Source organism: Oncorhynchus keta, chromosome 7, assembly GCF_023373465.1.
Source record: "Oncorhynchus keta strain PuntledgeMale-10-30-2019 chromosome 7, Oket_V2, whole genome shotgun sequence".
Classification (NCBI taxonomy): Eukaryota; Metazoa; Chordata; class Actinopteri; order Salmoniformes; family Salmonidae; genus Oncorhynchus; species Oncorhynchus keta.
Window position 1 is genome coordinate 10,721,828 of NC_068427.1, and position 18,535 is coordinate 10,740,362.

The 18,535-nt window shown below is 44.2% G+C and overlaps 1 protein-coding gene across 4 annotated transcripts in view; it reads left to right on the forward strand.

Moving 5' to 3' along the window:
• LOC118385968 (myosin light chain kinase, smooth muscle-like) overlaps positions 1-18,535 on the forward strand; it is an 82,883-nt gene that overhangs the window by 56,563 nt on the left and 7,785 nt on the right. For all 4 annotated transcript variants that reach the window (XM_035773250.1, XM_035773252.1, XM_035773249.1 and 1 more), the window contains 11 exons: positions 98-214; positions 1,085-1,153; positions 10,762-10,809; positions 11,324-11,451; positions 11,616-11,772; positions 13,194-13,499; positions 13,659-13,685; positions 13,872-13,956; positions 14,269-14,472; positions 15,092-15,309; positions 15,573-15,696. In XM_035773250.1, coding sequence (XP_035629143.1) covers positions 98-214; positions 1,085-1,153; positions 10,762-10,809; positions 11,324-11,451; positions 11,616-11,772; positions 13,194-13,499; positions 13,659-13,685; positions 13,872-13,956; positions 14,269-14,472; positions 15,092-15,309; positions 15,573-15,696 — 1,483 coding nt within the window. The remainder of the gene's footprint in view (positions 1-97; positions 215-1,084; positions 1,154-10,761; positions 10,810-11,323; positions 11,452-11,615; positions 11,773-13,193; positions 13,500-13,658; positions 13,686-13,871; positions 13,957-14,268; positions 14,473-15,091; positions 15,310-15,572; positions 15,697-18,535) is intronic.

An 18,535-nucleotide genomic window follows, 5' to 3' on the forward strand; every position in this document is an offset into this window, starting at 1 on the left:
GTGTGTGTGTGTACTGGGGGCCACAGTGACAAAGTTTCTCTGTGTGTACTGGGGCTACTCTAGCTAAGGTCCTCTATGTGTGTGTGTTTTCCTGCAGGAGGCCAGTGCTCCCTGACCATCGACAAGGCCCTGCCCGAGGACGAGGGCCAGTACAAGTGCCGGGTGGAGAACTCGGCCGGTAAAGCAGAGTGTTCCTGCATGGTGCTGGTGGATGGTGAGTTGTTCCTGGCTGCCGTGTCCCACTCCCATGAGTCCCCCTTGGACTCCCGGCTGCCCCGGCATAACCCTAGTCACTTCCTGCAATTACATGGGCCAGATTAGCCGAGCTGGAGTCCCTGTTCCAGGCTCCCACTGCACGTCCGCCTTGCCCAGCCCCCCAGCACTCACTAACAGGCCTGCATCAAAACATTAGGCAGGCACGCACGGTTCAATCCTAGTTTTAGATTAATTCGCAATACACATTGATTGAACTGTCGCATACTTATACTACTGTTGCCATCAATACAAAAATATGAGATTATGAAATGTAATTTAGGGAAAGGGGGTTACCTAGTCAGTTGGACAACTGAATGCCTTCAACTGAAATGTGTCTTCCGCATTTAACCCAACTGAATCAGAGAGGTGCGGGGGGGATGCCATTTAGTAAAATGAGTCGAGATAAAATATGTTTAGCAGGAGAGACAAAGATGGATACAGGGGCATATCTCAATGATTCAGTTCACTTTAAATGGTCCATTGGGAATCATTACATTTTTAACATTGACTGGTTCATTTCATGTATGGTGCACTGTCCACACGGTCTATACACACCATTATATTCCGGACGCTGACATTGCTCGTTATGATATGTCTACATTTCGTTTCGGATGTGTATTATTTTGAATTACTGCACTGTTGGTGTTAGGAAAACAAGTGACCAATAAACTTAGATTTGATTTCTATAAAGTACTGTACAAGACTATGGTTAGTTTTTTTTAGTTACTGATACAATTCGTAGGGAATTATTTTTAGCATGAAAGAAATGGCAATAATAATGTGTGGAAATCCGTGACCTGAAACATGTTTTCGTTTTCCTCTCCCATAGATCCTACAGACACAAACTCGACAGCAGCTGACAAGAAGAGCAAGAAGCCATCCATCCCTACCTCCGAGAGTGAGTTTCCAAAATATGCTTATTCCCCAAAGAAGGAGCGGCATGGGATCTGCCTTCCCCACTGCTGCAGCCTGTCTGCCTCCTCGAGCTCAGGCACTTTTATAGCATGTGAACTAAAAATATATATATATATATATATTGTTCTTACCCTGTAATCGGCTTGCAGTATGTAGAGAACAAAGGACAGATATAAGGTGTAAATAGCGATCAGTAAATGTTTTATCCGAAGTAGGTTCGATTTACACTACTAGAAAAGATGACTAAGAAGATGTGCTTATCTTAATAGTCCTCTTAATCTTTCCAAGCTTGAGGAATGCATAGGTAGTTTGACAGAGTTATGTGCTATACCCCTGCACATTATTTTCCATATGATTTAATGATGTAAGCCTGTAAAAAAAACAGCCGAATCCTCCTTCTGAATCAAGCACATAAATCTTCCTTTACATAAAAGGCTTTGGATCGGGCACGCTTAGGGCTGAGCATGAAGCATGTCCGTTTCGCCCTTCAGCCTGGATGGTTCCTTCCAGGGGTCAGAGGCCACTACGACACCCCTCCTCTGTGATGTTTGACAGAGCTAATTGACTGCTGTTTGTCTTTAAGCCCGGGACACTCGCTGGCACTTAAAACAAGCCCAAGGAGGGAGGGAGAGGAAAAGGCAAGGGGGAAAGGGAGGAAGCGAGAGCGAGAGACCCTTTGCATTGCTGCCCCGCTTACTCAACCTCCTCTCCCGAACTTCCATGTAAGGCTCGCGTCTCCCTGTTCCTCAGCCATCTCTTGATTCAGCCAGAAGCACATGCTCCGGCCTCTTTTTCCAATACTTGGAGGTTCTGCAGAAAATCTGCCAGCTTTGGGATACGCTTTTGTCCTGCTGGAATGTGGCCTGACCCCAACAAGCTACAAAACTCAGAGCTGTAGGATAGTTTGGAGCAGTTAAATAAAAGCAGGAGGCTGAGACCTGACACAAGAGCCCCAGATTTATTAAGGCTAATCTCTTTTGATGTTGGATTCCCAAGTAGGGTAGATTTGAAACAAGGAAAATGTTTTCTAGTCCGGCGTCGGGTATAATTCTGTTTTTAGAATGATTCATTCACTACAATGTTCCAAATGTGGTATTGGATGTCATGTGAAGCTATAACTCCGATTTGTGATAGTTGGTGTCAGTGCTTATACTGTAGTTCTTACATATTTTGTTATTTTACATGGTAATAGAAAGCTTATTGTTGCCAAATGTAACGTTAGTTTTATAACTTCATTCTATAGCTGGAGGACTCCTGATATCCGTAGGAGTGTTTAAGTTTTTTGTCTGTCTTTTTGCTAGCTAGGGCCATCTACTTTTAAGTGCTGCCTGTTTTCCCAGTGGCTGACTTGGTGTGTGAACTGCTGACTGCTCATAATTTGCAGGTAGTTGTTGACACATCAACCAGGATCAAGGGGCTTGTTTTGCTCCCCTCCTAAAGAAATTGCCTGACAAACCTGCTTGCCCGACCCCATCTCCTCCCTTCTGGAGACCTCATTTCCCTCATCAACTCATCCCTGACCACTGGCTGCATCCCCTCTGACTTCAAAATGGCTCGAGTTGCGCCCCTCCTCGAGAAACCATCACTTGACTCATCGTCAAAAACTATAGACCTGTATCCCTTCTCTCTTTTCTTTCCAAAACACTCGAGCGTGCTGTCTCTGATCAACTTTCTCATCTCTCTCAGAATGATCTTCTTGGCCCTAACTAGTCAGGCTTAAAGACTGGTCATCCAACCGAGACTGCTCCTCTCTGTGTCAGAGGTTTTCCACACTGCCAAAGCTTACTCTCTCTCCTTTGTTCTCATCCTCCTAGATCTATCCACTACCTTCGACACAATGAACCATCAGAGCCTCCTCTCCACTTTCTCAGGGCTGGATGCCTCAGGCTCTGCACACTCTTGGATTGCATCCTACCTGGCAGGCCGCTCCTACCAGGTGACGTGGAGTTGATCAGTGTCTGCACCACGTACTCTCGCTACTGGTGTCCCCCAGGGCTCGGTTCTAGGCCCTCTCCTCTTCTCCCTATACACAAAGTCAGTCGGCTCCACCATATCCTCACATTCTCTCCTATCATTGCTATTATTACCTTTATTTAACTAGGCAAGTCAGTTAAGAACAAATTCTTATTTTCATTGACGGTCTAGGAATAGTGAGTTAACTGCCTTCAGGGGCAGAACGACAGATTTTTACCTTGTCAGCTCGGGGATTCAATCTTGCAACCTTTCGGATACTAGTCCAATGTTCTAACCACTAGGCTACCTGTGGATGACGGTCAACTACTTTTCTCTTTCACCCCTTCTGACACCCAGGTGGCAACACGCATCTCTGCGTACCTGGCAGATATCTCAACTTGGATGTTGGCCCACCATCTCAAGCTCAACCTCGACGGAACTGCTATTCTTCCTGAGGAAGGCCTGCCTGCTCAAAGACCTATCCATCACGGTTGACAACTCAACAGTCGCCTTCCCAGTGACCCCGGACAACACCCTGTCGTTCTTTGCAAACATCAAAGCAGTGACCCGCTCTTGCAGGTTCATGCTCTACAACATCTGTAGAGTACGACTCTACTTCACACAGGAAGAGGCACATGTCCTAATCCAGGCACTTGTCCTTTCCTTTCTGGACTATTGCAACTGGCTGTTGGCTGGGCTCCCCGCTTGTGCCATTAAACCCCTGCAACTTTTCCAGAATGCAGCAGCCTGTCCAGTTTTCAACCTTCCGAAGTGCTCTCAGGTCACCCTGCTCCTCCGCACCCTCCACTGGCTTCCAGTCAAATCTCGCATCCACTACAAGACCATGGTGCTTACCTACGGAACGGCAAGAGGAACTGCCCCCTCCTTACCTTCAGGCTATGCTCAAACCCTACACCCCAACCCGACCATTCTGTTCTGCCACCTCAGGTCTCATGGCCCTCCCCCCTACGGGAGCCCAGTCCAAGCTCTCCTGTGTCCTGACACCCCAATGGTGGAACCAGCTTTCCCCTGAAGCTAGGACAGCAGAGTCCCAGCAGAAAACGTCTGAAACCCAAACAGTATCTTAAATCATTCTCAACACTCAACTAGCACTTGCACTTGACCCCCCCTTCTAGCTCCAACTCTACTGATAGCTACGTTGAGGAACAATGTACTGTCTATGCCTGTGATATGTGATTGTCCTACCTAGCGATCTTAAGATGAATGCACTAACTAAGTCGCTCTAGATAAGAGTGTCTGCTACATGACAAAAATGTAAATGTTTTGATTCAGATTCTCATCCAGATGCATGGTCGTATTACGTCGAAGTGCTTTATCGAGTGGGCTATCGATGTTATTCGCCATGTTATGGTTATTCTAAAGCAGTCCCTGTTGCTCGTTCTTGTGTCTCATTACAGCCGCAGAGCGTGGTGAGCCATGGGAAATGCGTCAGTGGTGTAGTGCTATGAAAACAAGCAGCTTTTTCATCCCCGCTGGAAAACTCTAACCCCTGCACATTTATTTAACTTGCGCTCGGGGGCACAGTCCAGCACTGCAGGGTCCTGGAGAGCTCAGAATGCACTGTCCCATCGGGACACTCAACCGCTCCTTTACCTCATATCAAACTTCTTTCATCTGTGCCCTCCACTCCTTTTGACAGCTCGTAACAATGCTGGACAAGTGAGATGTAATGTTCTCACTCTGTTATGATGGAGTGTGTGCTCATCAGGTAATTCAATGATTTCTCTAGATTCCATGTTGGGGGGGTGGGGCGATTAAAAAAAACTGATTGTGATACAGGCCTGTGCAGTGCAATGTCTCCAGATTGTCTAAACACAATGAAAGTAGAGAGAACTGACTCCAAGCCTGTGAGAAGGAACCAGATCAGGGCTCTGTGGAAGGGTTAAGGCCGGACTGGTTTTGACAGCTTCAACACGTCTCCGGCTGGGTAACATGGTGCAACTGCTCTGAAGCTCACATATGGACCGTGAGCCTTCAAGGCTTGATATCCTGGGTGCTGGCATAAGAACAGTTTAGTAGCAAGTAACTGAGAATTTTCCACTTCACAATATGTACATCACATCTCAATGGATTGTAATTGTGGAGTTCTCAGCTGAAGGCGTCCACATGCTTTCCATCCGAAACAGTTCGGGAATAGTTCGTGACGTTTTGGTCTTCGCCAAGTTTTTTTGTTTTTTGGGGGGGCTGTTCGTGCACAAATATAACGTGGCAAGCCAAAGTCTATGCCCCTTCGGTGATTGGTCAACAGTAGGGGTCATTCAACACGAGAGTAATTGTTTTCATGTACATTTTTTCACTTGAGCAAAACTGCAAACGTCTTAGTTGGATGTAAATTTGTGACATAAGACCACCTTGACAACATTTATGGGATTTCTTGAGTTACACTACATGACCTAAAGTATGTGGACACCTGCTTGTCGAACATCTCATTCCAAAATCATTGGCATTAATATGGGGTAGCCTCCACTCTTCTGGGATGGCTTTTCACTAGTGAGGGGTTGGTAATTTCAGTCCTCGAGGGCCTGATTGGTGTCAGTTTTGCAACACCCCAGCTAACACACCTGGCTCCAATAATCACCTAATCATGATCTTTAGTTTAGAATGCAATTTGATTAATTATCTGTGTTTGCAAGGGATGGAGAAAATGTTGACAAATCAGGCCCCAGAGGACTGGGGTTGCGCACACCTGCACTAGATGTTTGAACATTGCTTCGGGGACTTGCTTCCATTTAATCACACAGCATTTGTGAGGTCGGGCACTGGCTCGCAGTCGGCATTCCAATTCATCCCAAAGGTGTTTGATGGGGTTCATGGCTCTGCAGGCCAGTCAAGTTCTTCCAAACCAATCTTGACGACCCATGGACCGCGCTTTGTGCACGGGGGCATTGTCATGCTGAAATAGGAAAGGGCCTTCCCAAAACTGGTGCCACAAAGTTGGAAGCACAGAATCGTCTAGAATGTCAATGCATGCTGTAGCATTAACCTCCCTTTACTGGAACTAAGGGGCCTGAAAAACAACCCCAGACCATTATTCCTCCCCCACCAAACTTTACAGTTGACACTATGCATTGTGGCACTATGCACTGTTCTTCAATCTCTCCCAGCTTTGATGCACCTGTACTGACCTCGCCTTCTGGATGGAAGCTGGGTGAACAGGTAGTGGCTCGGGTTGTTGTTGTCCTTGATGGTCTTTTTGGCCGTAATGTGACATCGGATGTTGTAGGTGTCCTGGAGGGCAGTTAGTTTGCCCCCTGTGATGCGTTGTGCACCACCCTCTGGCGAGCCTTGCGGTTGTGGGCGGTGCAGTTTCCGTACCAGGCGGTGATCTAGCCCAACAGGATGCTCTCAATTGTGCATCTGTAAAAGTTTGAGGGTTTAAGACACAATTCTTCAGCCTCCAGAGGTTGAAGAGGCACCGTTGCGCCTTCACCACACTGTCTGTGTGGGTGGGCCATTTTCAGTTTGTCTGTGATGTGTACATTGAGCAGTGTATAATTTTTATGGCGCTGGTCTGATCCTTTTGCTACCAAAGTCGATTATTTCCTGAAAACGCTGTTCCATTTATCTAGCGTTTTGATTTGTTATGTGTGAATGTCCACTATGTCTGGGCTGGCTGGCTGTTTTTCAAGGATACACAAAAAAGCGGTTTGGTTGAACTGTAGATGGGAAGGTGTACCTTTGCCCTAGTCTGAGGTCCTAAGTGCTCTGGAGCAGGTTTTCATGATACTGCTACCACCATGCTTCACTGTAGAGATGGCGCCAGGTTTCCTCCAGATGTGACACTTTGCATTCAGGCCAAAAGAGTTCATACATATTTCATCAGACCAGAGAATCTAGTTTCTCATGGTCAGAGTCCTATAGGCTCCTTTTGGCATACTCCAAGCAGGCTGTCATGTGCCTTTTACTGGGGAGTGGCTTCTGTCTGGCCACTCTACCATAAAGGCCTTATTTGGTGGAGTGCTGCAGAGATAGTTGTCCCATCTCCACAGAGGAACTGGAGCTCTGTCAGTGACCATCTGGTTCTTTGTCACCTCCCTGACCAAGGCCCTTCTCCCCGATTTCTCAGTTTGGCCAGGCGGCCAGCTCTAGGAAGAGTCTTGGTAATACCGAACTTCTTCCAATCCTGTCTCAGAGCTCTATGGACAATTCCTTTGACCTCATGGTTTACTTTTTTCTCTGACACGCACTGTCAACAGTGGGACCTTATTTAGACAGGTGTGTGCCTTTCCAAATCATGTCCAATCAATTCAATTTACCACAGGTGGACTCCAAGTTGTCAAAACATCAAGGATGATCAATGGAAACAGGATGTACCCGAGCTCAATTTAGTCTCCTAGCAAAGGGCCTGAATACTTATGTAAAAGTATATATTTTAATGGATTTGCACATTTTATTTACTTGAATTTGCTTTGTCATTATGATGTATTGTGTGTAGATTTAGGGGGGGGGGGTAAAAATAATCAAATTTAGAATAAGGGTGTAACGTAACAAAGTGGGGAAAAATGGAAAGGGTCTGAATACTTTTTGAATGCACTGTATCCATAGCCCTCAAATTCAACTGTGGACTTTGAAGCCAGTTCCACTGTTTAAAAAAAAAAAATGTTCCCCTCTAATCAGTGATGATTTTAGACCTGGGACACCAGGTGGCTGCAATTGATTCAGGTAGAACAGAGAACCAGAATGCTCCGGACCTCGTAGGGTAAGAGTTCAATACCCCTGATCTATAGTATGACAGCATCAGCAGTTGGCTACCAACAGCTGGCAGACATATTTACATGTGCTTAGTTTGATCAATTTTATTCAGATGGAAAACATGAGCTTAATGCTCTTTTGACTTTCACTTACACCGTTTGACTTCCATGCATGATTAGTTTATTTTGGACCAAAGCAAGATTATTTTTAATTGTCAAACGGCAGCCATGCATCGACTGTCACCAGAATAAGACCCTTAATATTTATTGGCGCATCAAGCTCATCACCTTGCACTTTCACAACCCTGTGAAGTTCACAATTTATTTAATCTGTAGCCCCAACCCTAATAAACTGCATACATTCCCGAAGAGTCATAGTGGGAGTCCAAGTTTACTTCAATATGGTTATTATATCAATATTTTAGCATCAGTGTTTTCACCGATATTTCTCACATTTATTTTAAAGACACATTAAGGACCGGGCCTCCCAGGTGGCGCAGTGGTCTAAGGCTGTGCCACCAGAGATTCTGGGTTCGAGCCCAGGCTCTGTCGCAGCCAGCCCCGACCGGAAGGTCCACGGGGCGACACAAATCATCCGGGTTAGGGAGGTTGGCCTAGCGTCGTCCGGGTTAGGGAGGGTTTGGCCGGCAGGGATATTCCTGTCTCATCGCGCACTAGCGGCTCCTGTGGCGGGCCGGGCGCAGTGCACGCTGACCAGGTCGCCAGGTGTTTCCTCCGACACGTTGGTGCGGCTGGCTTCTGGGTTGGATGTGCGTTGTCAAGAAGCAGTGCGGCTAGGTTGGGTTGTGTTTTGGAGGACGCGTGGCTCTCAACCTTCACCTCTCCCGAGTCCGTACAAGTCCAAGTCTCCATCCATGGCTAATTTACGAGAGGCAATTTTAGCTAGTCAACATAGTACCACAACACAACGAGATGCAACAATTCAAGTTTTTTCTGTCAATGACTTTCAATTTTGCTTTCGATGTGATTGGAGTCAGGCCAAATCCAAACTGGCTTCCCTTGACACTTTTTAATATTATTAGATTTTGTTTTGATGTGACAGGACCATTCACAGTTGAGCTCACTCAGCCAATCAGCGTTGAGCTAAACTGTTATATTTTTTCAATCAAGGGAGGTCAAATGCTCACTGGCTTCTCTTGAATTCAGTGCTATGGATGGCAACAACATCATACTCTTTTTGACCAGACAGAGTCAGACGGGTACTGTTTCGCTCACTTTGATGCTTTCTCTAGTGAGATACAGCCTCTTGCGAAATGAAGGAACATTATGAAACAGACCATTTCTGGGGGAAGCCTGGCTTCCCTTGGTACCCATGAATACAGACACTACCTTTTAACTGCAGCGCAAAGGCTGGGTGCAGTAGTTTATTTAGAATTCAGAACTGAACTGATGTATGTGAACTTTACAACTGGACTAATTAAGCATTCGTTGTTCTTTAAAGAGAATCTATCTTTTGGTGTTTTTTTTTTTTTTTTTTTCATTAGTCCGCTGTTGATACAGTCGCGACATATTTTGCATGTCAGCAGTCAAGTTTACAAGACTTTGGACTTTCAAGATGCAAAGTGTCACCGGCCCCATCACGTTGTCATGATGCAAAATGTATTTGCATCATGATGTGGCCTGTGACACATTTTGCTTCTTGAAAGTCCAATATCTTGAATATTTGACTGCTAGCATGCAAAGCATTTAGAAAAAAATACCAAAAGAGTGGATTTCCCCTTTTTAAGTTCTCTACTTGTTTTGGAAACTTCATGAACACAAGCTTTTAAAGAGTACACTATTTCCCGCATTAAACCCTTTCACGGCCATTCAGCTCATAACAATTTTAGTGTGTTTAAAAGCCTGTTCTCTTTGTTTGGCTGTCATTTTCTGTATTTGCAATTAAACTTTTTATCAGCTTCATGTTTTGTTTCAGTACACTGGGCAAAAATAGTTGTTGTAAAAAGGATGTTCTTTCCAGAGAGGAGGATCTCATGCAGAAAAGAGGGAAGTAAAAGACATTGCGAGCCTAAGCTGTAATTCATCAAGGTTAATATTCCGTGTTGCTCCTCACTAGCTCCATTAGTTTGTTTTTACTGTCACATTCATTCTTGACGGCAATCAAATGTAATGTATGTTGTGCCAAGAGCTATTTCCTGAATCCTTTTTTTTTTTTTCATGACCAAAAAAGGCAAATTACCAAAGGACATGGCAGCACTTTCTTCCAGGACATCCACAATAGAATAGCTCCCTCCCCCAAGTTCACTTATCAGACAGTTTGTTCTCGGTTCCCATATACTGTCCTGGGAAGAACTAACATTTTCTATGAAGTTCATAATGCCTTTATAATACACTAGTTATGGCAGACTATACGCCTAAGTCTTCAGAACTCATAAGTGGTTATAAAACCAAAATGATTTTATAGATGTACTATAAAGGCAATTGCTTTAAACAAGGATTCTGAATGTACGAATGTGTTATTTCCCACAGTATGTGCTCCGTCAGAGGCTAGCCTACAAACTGGACTGGTGTTTGAAACTTGTGGTAAATGAGCTGTACAAATTCAATCTTCATCTATGCTTTGATCAATAAGTCTTGTCAATAGTAACAACTGGATTCCAGCTATATTGGTGCAGGAACACTGAGTGATTATGTTGGGAAAAGAATGTGAACTTAAACTTTGATTTACTGATACTTGGCTGCTGTTGTTGCTCACAATGTAATCAATTGCAATGACGTTAATTTATGCGAATTCTACACACCATTTTTAGAATCAGTCTGGGTTCTGATCAATATATTCATTTTACTTGAATAATTGCGTTGAAGATTCACAAATGGGAGTCATTTATATCAAATCTCATTGATCCATTATCAACTGCATTGACAACTGCGGCCTTCCCAATTTGTAATAATTTATTTTTTCCAGGTGAGGCAAGGATAAAGAAACCGAATACAAAGACTCCTCCCAAACAGGGTAAGAAATACTTCCTCATACATGCAAAAGGTATCTCTATGTACCAAGCTTCTCAGAGTAGGAGTGCTGAAGTAGGATCAGCTCCCCCTGTCCAAAAAGACAAAATGGATCCTAAATCAACTCTTCTACTCTGGAGCACTTGATACATAGGGCCCCTGTACTATAACTCTCTGGCCTAATAGAGAACGACCCAAATGTCAACAAGCAGGATAGATGATCCCCCTAGCCTGTGCTCCAGCCCAGCTCTCATTCAGGCTAGAGGGCCTAGCTCATGTGCCAAACACTGGCTGAACTCAGCTGCTCTGTGAGAGCTGCTCCCTGCTCTGTCTGAGGGTGCCTCTAATAGCAATGGGAGATTCCCCCTGCCAACCCATCTCAGCCCCCAGATTATTGGACAAACAGTGGACGGGGGGAGCCAGATGAGTACTGAACGCTTTACCTGGAGGTTTGTTCTGATGATGGATAGAGATGTTTCTTGCTGAAGTGTGTGTGTGTGTGTGTGTGTGTGTTCCAGCTATACCACCTCAGATTGTTCAGTTCCCAGACGACATGAAGATCCTGGCAGGAGAGAAGGTGGAAATTCTCTGTAAGTTTGGAGGAGCTCCTCCAATCAAATGCACCTGGCTCAAGTTCCGCAAACCAGTAAGGACAAGTCTGTACCAACCATCACCTGAAATGAACCACCATGTCCAATTTCTAATTATTTATGTATATATATTTAATAACACTATAGTAACTCTAACTGTTTTAGTGAAAGTTTCCTTCTCTGTGATATGACTGACCTTTTATGGTGGTTTTGTCTGCAGATCCAAGAGGTCAAAGGTGATTTAACCATTGAAACCACTGAGTCCAACAGTAAACTGACCATCGCTGACAGCCAGCAGGAGCACTGTGGCTGCTACACCGTAGAGTTGCGAAACAACTACGGCGTGAGACAGGCTGCTCTCAACCTCACCGTTGTTGGTATGTTCCATTTATCCAAATCAGGCCGTATTGAGTTTGGCCTCTATGCTCGAGGCAGTGACGCCATTTTTAGCTCCATCATTGAGATTCACAAGACAATTAAGACTCTTGCGACATCTTTCCCTGTGAAATTATTTTTGCTATAACGCATGATTTAACTCGCCCCACTACCCATCATGTTCGTCTCTCGTAAAAATGGCAGTCCTGTAGCTTTGGGGAATGTGGTTGGGGAAGGGAAGGTACGCAGGCCGGGAAAGCTGGAGCTCTCTAGGTCCTAACACTAACAAGCCACTGCAGGGATCTCCAATGGCCTTTTAAGGCTTGTGCTTTCTCTTCAGCTGTTGCTTTAATGAGGCCCTTTGCCACTTCTGTCAGAGTGGAGTGTATCCAGCCTGACTCAGGGAAAATACGCAGCAGCCTGGGAGACGAGTTATTGAGCTGCTCCACATAAACGCAACCGTTTATGTGCCCAGAGAACTGTTAATAGCGTACAGAGACACAGCACTTGTTACACACTGGTATAAGCAGCCCCCTACTTAGATGCTTGTTAATGTGTAATGATCCTCACGTTACTATTACAACCTTCGACTGCATGTATGGCGTATAGAGGTTTTAGTATAGAATTTTTCATATAATTAGTTTCATTGACTCCTCCACCATTGCAAGCCTGTTGGTGTCAAGCTGTGCTCTTTGAGGCGGATTCCTTTGGTGTTTTACAATGGAACCCTGTGGATTAAGTGGGGGTATGCTTGTAACAGCTTGTGTAACATGGCTCGCACCCCTTCAACAAAGCAGGGAGAATAAAGTGCACTGTAGCTGGCTGTACATAAAACTGATCCAGACTTCGTGTGGATCCTCCCTCCTCACTGATCATCTGCTCTCACGTATAGTCTCCTGTACTGTGCCCTTTAATGGACACCCTGCCCTGACTGGATATGGTGAGACTGTTGTTGACGAATGGTTGTTGGCTGTTCAGAAGGTAGCCACTATAGCCAGACAAACCTTTTTTCATTACCAACACGGCTGTGCTTTTGTGTATGGTGACTACTGAGTACTGACATTTGTGAATGGAAGGTTTGTTTGTCCTTCCTGGAACTGTTATCATTTGATCTCCCCCTCAGGTGGTTCATCTTGCACTACATCTGTCCAAATCTTCACGAGTCGACTAACTCAACTCGCGCCTGTGCAGCGGCCGAGAAGTGGGGGTCTAGACTTTGTCCCAAATTGAACCCTATTCTCTAAATAGTGCACTACTTTTGACCGGGGCCCATGGGTATCTGGTCAAAAGTAGCGTACTATATAGGGACTGGGTTACATTTGGGACAAAGCCTGGAGTATGTTTCACATCAATGTAACCCGGACCAGTGTTCAGAACTCAGCGTTGACCTCTTGAGTGGCTCTGTGTGACCTCTGTGTTCCAGACAAACCTGATCCCCCTGCCCGTGTTCCAGCCGCCTCAGACATCCGCCGCTCCACCCTCACGCTGTCATGGTACGGCCCCACCTACGACGGGGGCAGCGCGGTCCAGTCTTACAACCTAGAGATATGGAATTCTGTGGACAACGAGTGGAAGGATCTGGTCTCCTGCAACAGCACCTTCTATAATGTTCACAATCTGCTGGGTCAACGCCAGTACAAGTTCAGGGTGCGGGCTGTCAATATCTACGGTATCGGCGAGCCCAGTGCAGAGTCTGAGCCTGTCACAATGCTAGAGGAGGATGTAGAGGGTAAGTGGGGGTCTTTTGGTGTACTGCCACTCATTGGTTACACTTGTCACTCGTTGTTAACAAGCTATTTTCCTTGACATTGTCGGACAGTGATTCATACTAATGATTATTGATTCATACCAATGACTAACGATATTTCTTTATAATTTTATCGAACAGAAAAGGAGGAGGTTGAGGATGATGAAGGTATGTCTAATCCAATCCATGTTTCGACATAATTGTTTCCTTCAAAAAAATGAAAATTGCTAACACCTATGAAGCACATATGTAAAATGCTTTATTTCGTCCTTTGTTTTGCAACGTGATTGTGTTATGACTGACTAGGCATATATACACTGTCATAACTCCACAGTGTCATGTTCCTATTTTCAGACAAGGAGCCAGACTACAGAGATGTGACTGTTAGAACAGATGTTAAAGTCAAGGATCTGTACGACGTGGAAGAGCGCCTCGGAACGTGAGTACCCATCTACAAACGTTGGTCAGCAAAGCATTTATTTAATTGTGCTCCTCAGGCTCAGTCAGTAGAGCATTGCACTTGTAACACTTGAGTCGTTGGTTCGATTTCTGCTCCGGATCCCCATATGAACAGAGTATGCCCTACTACTGTACGTCGCCTTGGATAAAAGCTTCTGCTAAATGGCATATATTTCATGCAATGTATTGATCTACATTGACACTTGTCCGCAATAGGCCTATTGTACATGCCTCTCATCCATGATCTCCTCTATCAGATTCCCCAAAAACATTTTTGTCTTCTATGTTGTAGGGGGAAATTCGGACAAGTATTTAAACTTTTGGAGAAGGCAACGAAAAAGCATTGGGCTGGAAAGTTTATCAAAGCCTACTCTGCCAAAGAGAAAGATAATGTGAGACAAGAGATTGCTATAATGAACTCCCTCCATCACCCCAAACTTGTCCAGTGCATTGATGCCTTCGAGGGAAAGTCGGACATCGTCATGGTTTTGGAAATGTGAGTATCTTGCATTTCACTTTTATATCTTACAAATAATATTAATTTCAGTTACCCTGTGGGGCCTGGTCAAAAGTAGTGCACTATATAAAGAATATGTGCCCTTTGGAGGACACAGGCCTATTTACAGTAGTTTGGCTAGAAATGTTATTTAGTAGATGATGACACTCGTATGTTTAAAGATGATATCATTTTAATTTTTAATTTTTTTAAATTATTTTGGGGAAGGAATTTGTTTTCCATTTCCAACATTTCCGTCTGATTTATTTTTTTACTAGACAGACACTTCAGACAGAACCATCGGCTTTTTTATATGGTTATGCTTTGAAAAAGTTCACTTGCCAAATATTTTAGACATGTAAACACATTCGACTGAAACATTTCCCCTTTTTCTTTTTATAGCATTGTCAAACAGTTGACTGACACAAGATCACTTGACTCGCATTAAAAACAGCAATTGTCCTTAGTACCAATTTTAGATATGCCTTGTAAGCTGAAAAATGATATTCGAGATACTCTAGATTTGACAAGGATGTGGTATCCAGTGAATGATTTTCATATTTGGCAGTGATTATCTATATTGCAGGATCTTAACCATCTTTTCTCTCTCCCTCTGCAGGATCTCTGGTGGGGAACTGTTTGAGCGTATCATCGATGAAGACTTTGAGCTGACGGAGAGAGAGGTCATCAGGTACATGCTGCAAATCGTGGATGGGGTCCATTACATCCACAAGCAGGGCATAGTCCATCTGGACCTGAAGCCTGAGAATATCATGTGTGTCAACAAGACTGGGAGCACCATCAAACTCATCGACTTTGGCCTCGCACGCAGACTAGGTAACCAGGCCTCATGTGCAGAAGACATTTTCAGGATTAGAGTTGCAAAATTCTGGTAACTTTCCCAGAAATCCTGGTTAGAGGATTCCCAGATATCCTGCTTATTCCCTCCTGATTCCAGAAATATTCCAACTGTGATTTGAAAACTTGGGAATTTTGGTCAAGTTACAGGAATTCAGAATCATGATGTTTCTTTTCAATAACTTCCTATGCTAAACTTCAACATTTCATTCTTGAAACCCTCTTCCCTTGTGTGCTCCTAGAAAACTCTGGAACATTGAAAGTTCTTTTTGGAACCCCTGAGTTTGTGGCCCCAGAAGTGATCAACTATGAAGCAATCAGTTACCCAACAGACATGTGGAGTATAGGTGTCATCTGCTACATTCTGTGAGTGTCAAGCAAGTTATAAGTACCCTTATAACCACTATAAGTACCCTTATAACTAGTCTTATTTGTAATGTTTGTGGTAAGCTTCTATGGTAACACTTTATTTGGATAGTCCCAAATAAATGGTTTGTAGATTGTTCAACTAATTGTCAGCAACATTTCAACTAAATATCTACTTGCCCTAGCTTTGAAAGGCAACATTTGGTTGTTATTATGAAGTATTTACTGATGTCCTACACAGTTTGTGTAATTTTATGGTTTCATGTCTGACTGTTTAGTGATGAGCAAATCCAGAAATGGCTTCTGACATTTTCCAGTAGGATCCCTGAGATGACTAATACCTTTTGGACAGTCAATTATTAGTGATCGTTATGTTGCTCTGGTTGTCTGTAACATTTGTAAATATTTTAAATTGAGGCTCAGAAACCCTTAGAAATATATTTATAGTCTGCTTACTCCAATATTTTTCTGTTCAACTTTAATGATTCCATTTGGCAAAACCACTCCCACCCTCACCAAACGAAGTTGCAGCTCCTGCTGCCATTTTGCCCTTTTTATTCATTCCAATAGGCCTCCAGTGTTGTTGGAAGGTTGCTTGGACAGTCGCTGAGGCTGTATTTGTCTTATTGTTGAAAACACTATTTCAGGTGCAGCAGGTTTAGTGAGTTAGCTAGCTAGCATTGGTAATGTTGGCACCAAAGACACAGGCTGAGACTAGGACTCCTTAATGATTTGCCTATACATTTTAGAGTCAATGTTGTGTTCTTTCTGGCAGGCCTACATGTTAAGACAGTTGCTAAGATGAAACTCTGCTTTTATTGTTGCAAACTCTATTATTTTGGATGTAGCAGTCGGACTAGCTAGCATGCCATCTAGGATGCAGTAACTCTTATGGTTAGCGTAGCTAGTTAGCATCTAATTATACTTTTTTTTGTGGGTTGCAGTTGATTGGTGACAATAGCATGAACAGATATTCAGCATGACATTCATCCAAGCACTATAATTCACAACCCAAAAGTAATATGAAATACACTCAGAACTTATGGCGTGAGCAAAATATTTAGACTAAGCCTTGTCTGTGCTTGATAGCCAGCCAGCTAAGCTAAAAGCAGGCGGAGCATTGGGAGGCGAAATGCACCCTGCGAATCATAGTATGCTGTAGGTGAGTGCAATACAGAAGCTTCAAAATGACAAATGAGGAATCGTGCAGTATGACTAACAAAAATGATCTAACAGTAGTGTGTACTCACTGGCCAGTTTATTAGGTACACCTGTCTAGTACTGGGTCGGACCCCCCTTTGCCTCCAGAACATCCTGAATTATTTGGGGTATTCTACAAGGTGTCAGTAACATTCCACAGTGATGTTGGTCCATGCTGACACGATGGCATCACGCAGTTGCTGCAGATTGGACAGCGGTTCATTCATGATGCGAACAGCCTGTTCCATCTCATCCCAAAGACGCTCTATTCGGTTGAGGTCTGGGGACTATGCAGGCCACACAAGTAAACTGAACTCTGTCATATTCCAGGTGATGTTTTTTCACTGTCCAGTGTTGGTGATTGTGTGCCCACTGGAACCACTTAGTTTTTAGTTGATAGGAGTGGAACCTGGTGTGGTCGACTGATGCAATAGCCCATCTGTGACACGGATCAGCGAGTTGTGCATTCCTAAATGCCGTTCTGCACACCATTGTTATACATTATACGTGATTTATCTGTTTGTGGCCCGCCTGTTAGCTTACACAATTCTTGCCATTCTCCTTCGACATCGCTCATCAACAAGCTGTTGTCGCCCACAGGACTGCCGTTGACTGTTTTTTGTTTGTCACACCATTCAAATCAAATTGTATTGGTCACAGACAACATGGTTAGCAGATGTTAATGCTAGTGTAGCGAAATGCTAGTGCTTCTAGTTCTGACAGTGCAGCAATATCTAACAAGTAATCTAACAATTGCACAACAACTACCTAATGCACACAAATCTAAGTGAAGGAATGGAGTAAGAAACATAAGATGCAAGATATGGTATAGAATACAGATGAGTAATGCGAGATATGTAAACATTATTAAAGTGGGATTATTAAAGTGACTTGTGATCCATTTATTAAAGTGGCCATTGATTTTGAGCCTGTATGGAGGCAGCAGCCCCTGTGTCAGTGATGGCTGTTTAACAGCCTGATGGCCTTGAGATAGAAGCTGTTTTTCAGTCTCCTGGTCCCAGCTTTGATGCACCTGCACTGACCTCGCCTTCTGGATGGTAGTGGGGTGAACAGGCCGTGGCTCGGGTGATTGTTGTCCTTGATCTTTTTGGCCTTCCTGTGACATCGGGTGCTGTAGGTTCTTAGAGGGCAGGTAGTTTGTCCCTGGTGATGTGTTGTGCAGACCTCACCACCCTCTGGAGAGCCTTGCGGTTGTGGGCGGTGCAGTTTCCGTACCAGGCGGTGATACAGCCCAACAGGATGCTCTCAGTTGTGCATCTGTAGAAATTTGAGGGTTTTAGGTGATAACAAATTTCTTTAGCCTTCTGAGGTTTAAGAGGTGCTGTTGCGCCTCCACCACACTGTCTGTGTGGGTTGACCATTTCAGTTTGTATGTGATGTGTACTCAGAGGAACTTAGCTTTCCACCTTCTCCACTGCTGTCCCTTCGATGTGGATAGGGTGCTCCCTCTGCTGTTTCCTGAAGTCCACAATCATCTCCTTTTGTTGATGTTGAGTGAGAAGTTGTTTTCCTGACACCACACTCTATGTTCCCCCACCTCCTCCCTATAGGCGGTCTCATCGTTATTGGTAATCAAGCCTACTACTGCAAATTAGATGATTTGAGTTGTAGGCGTGCA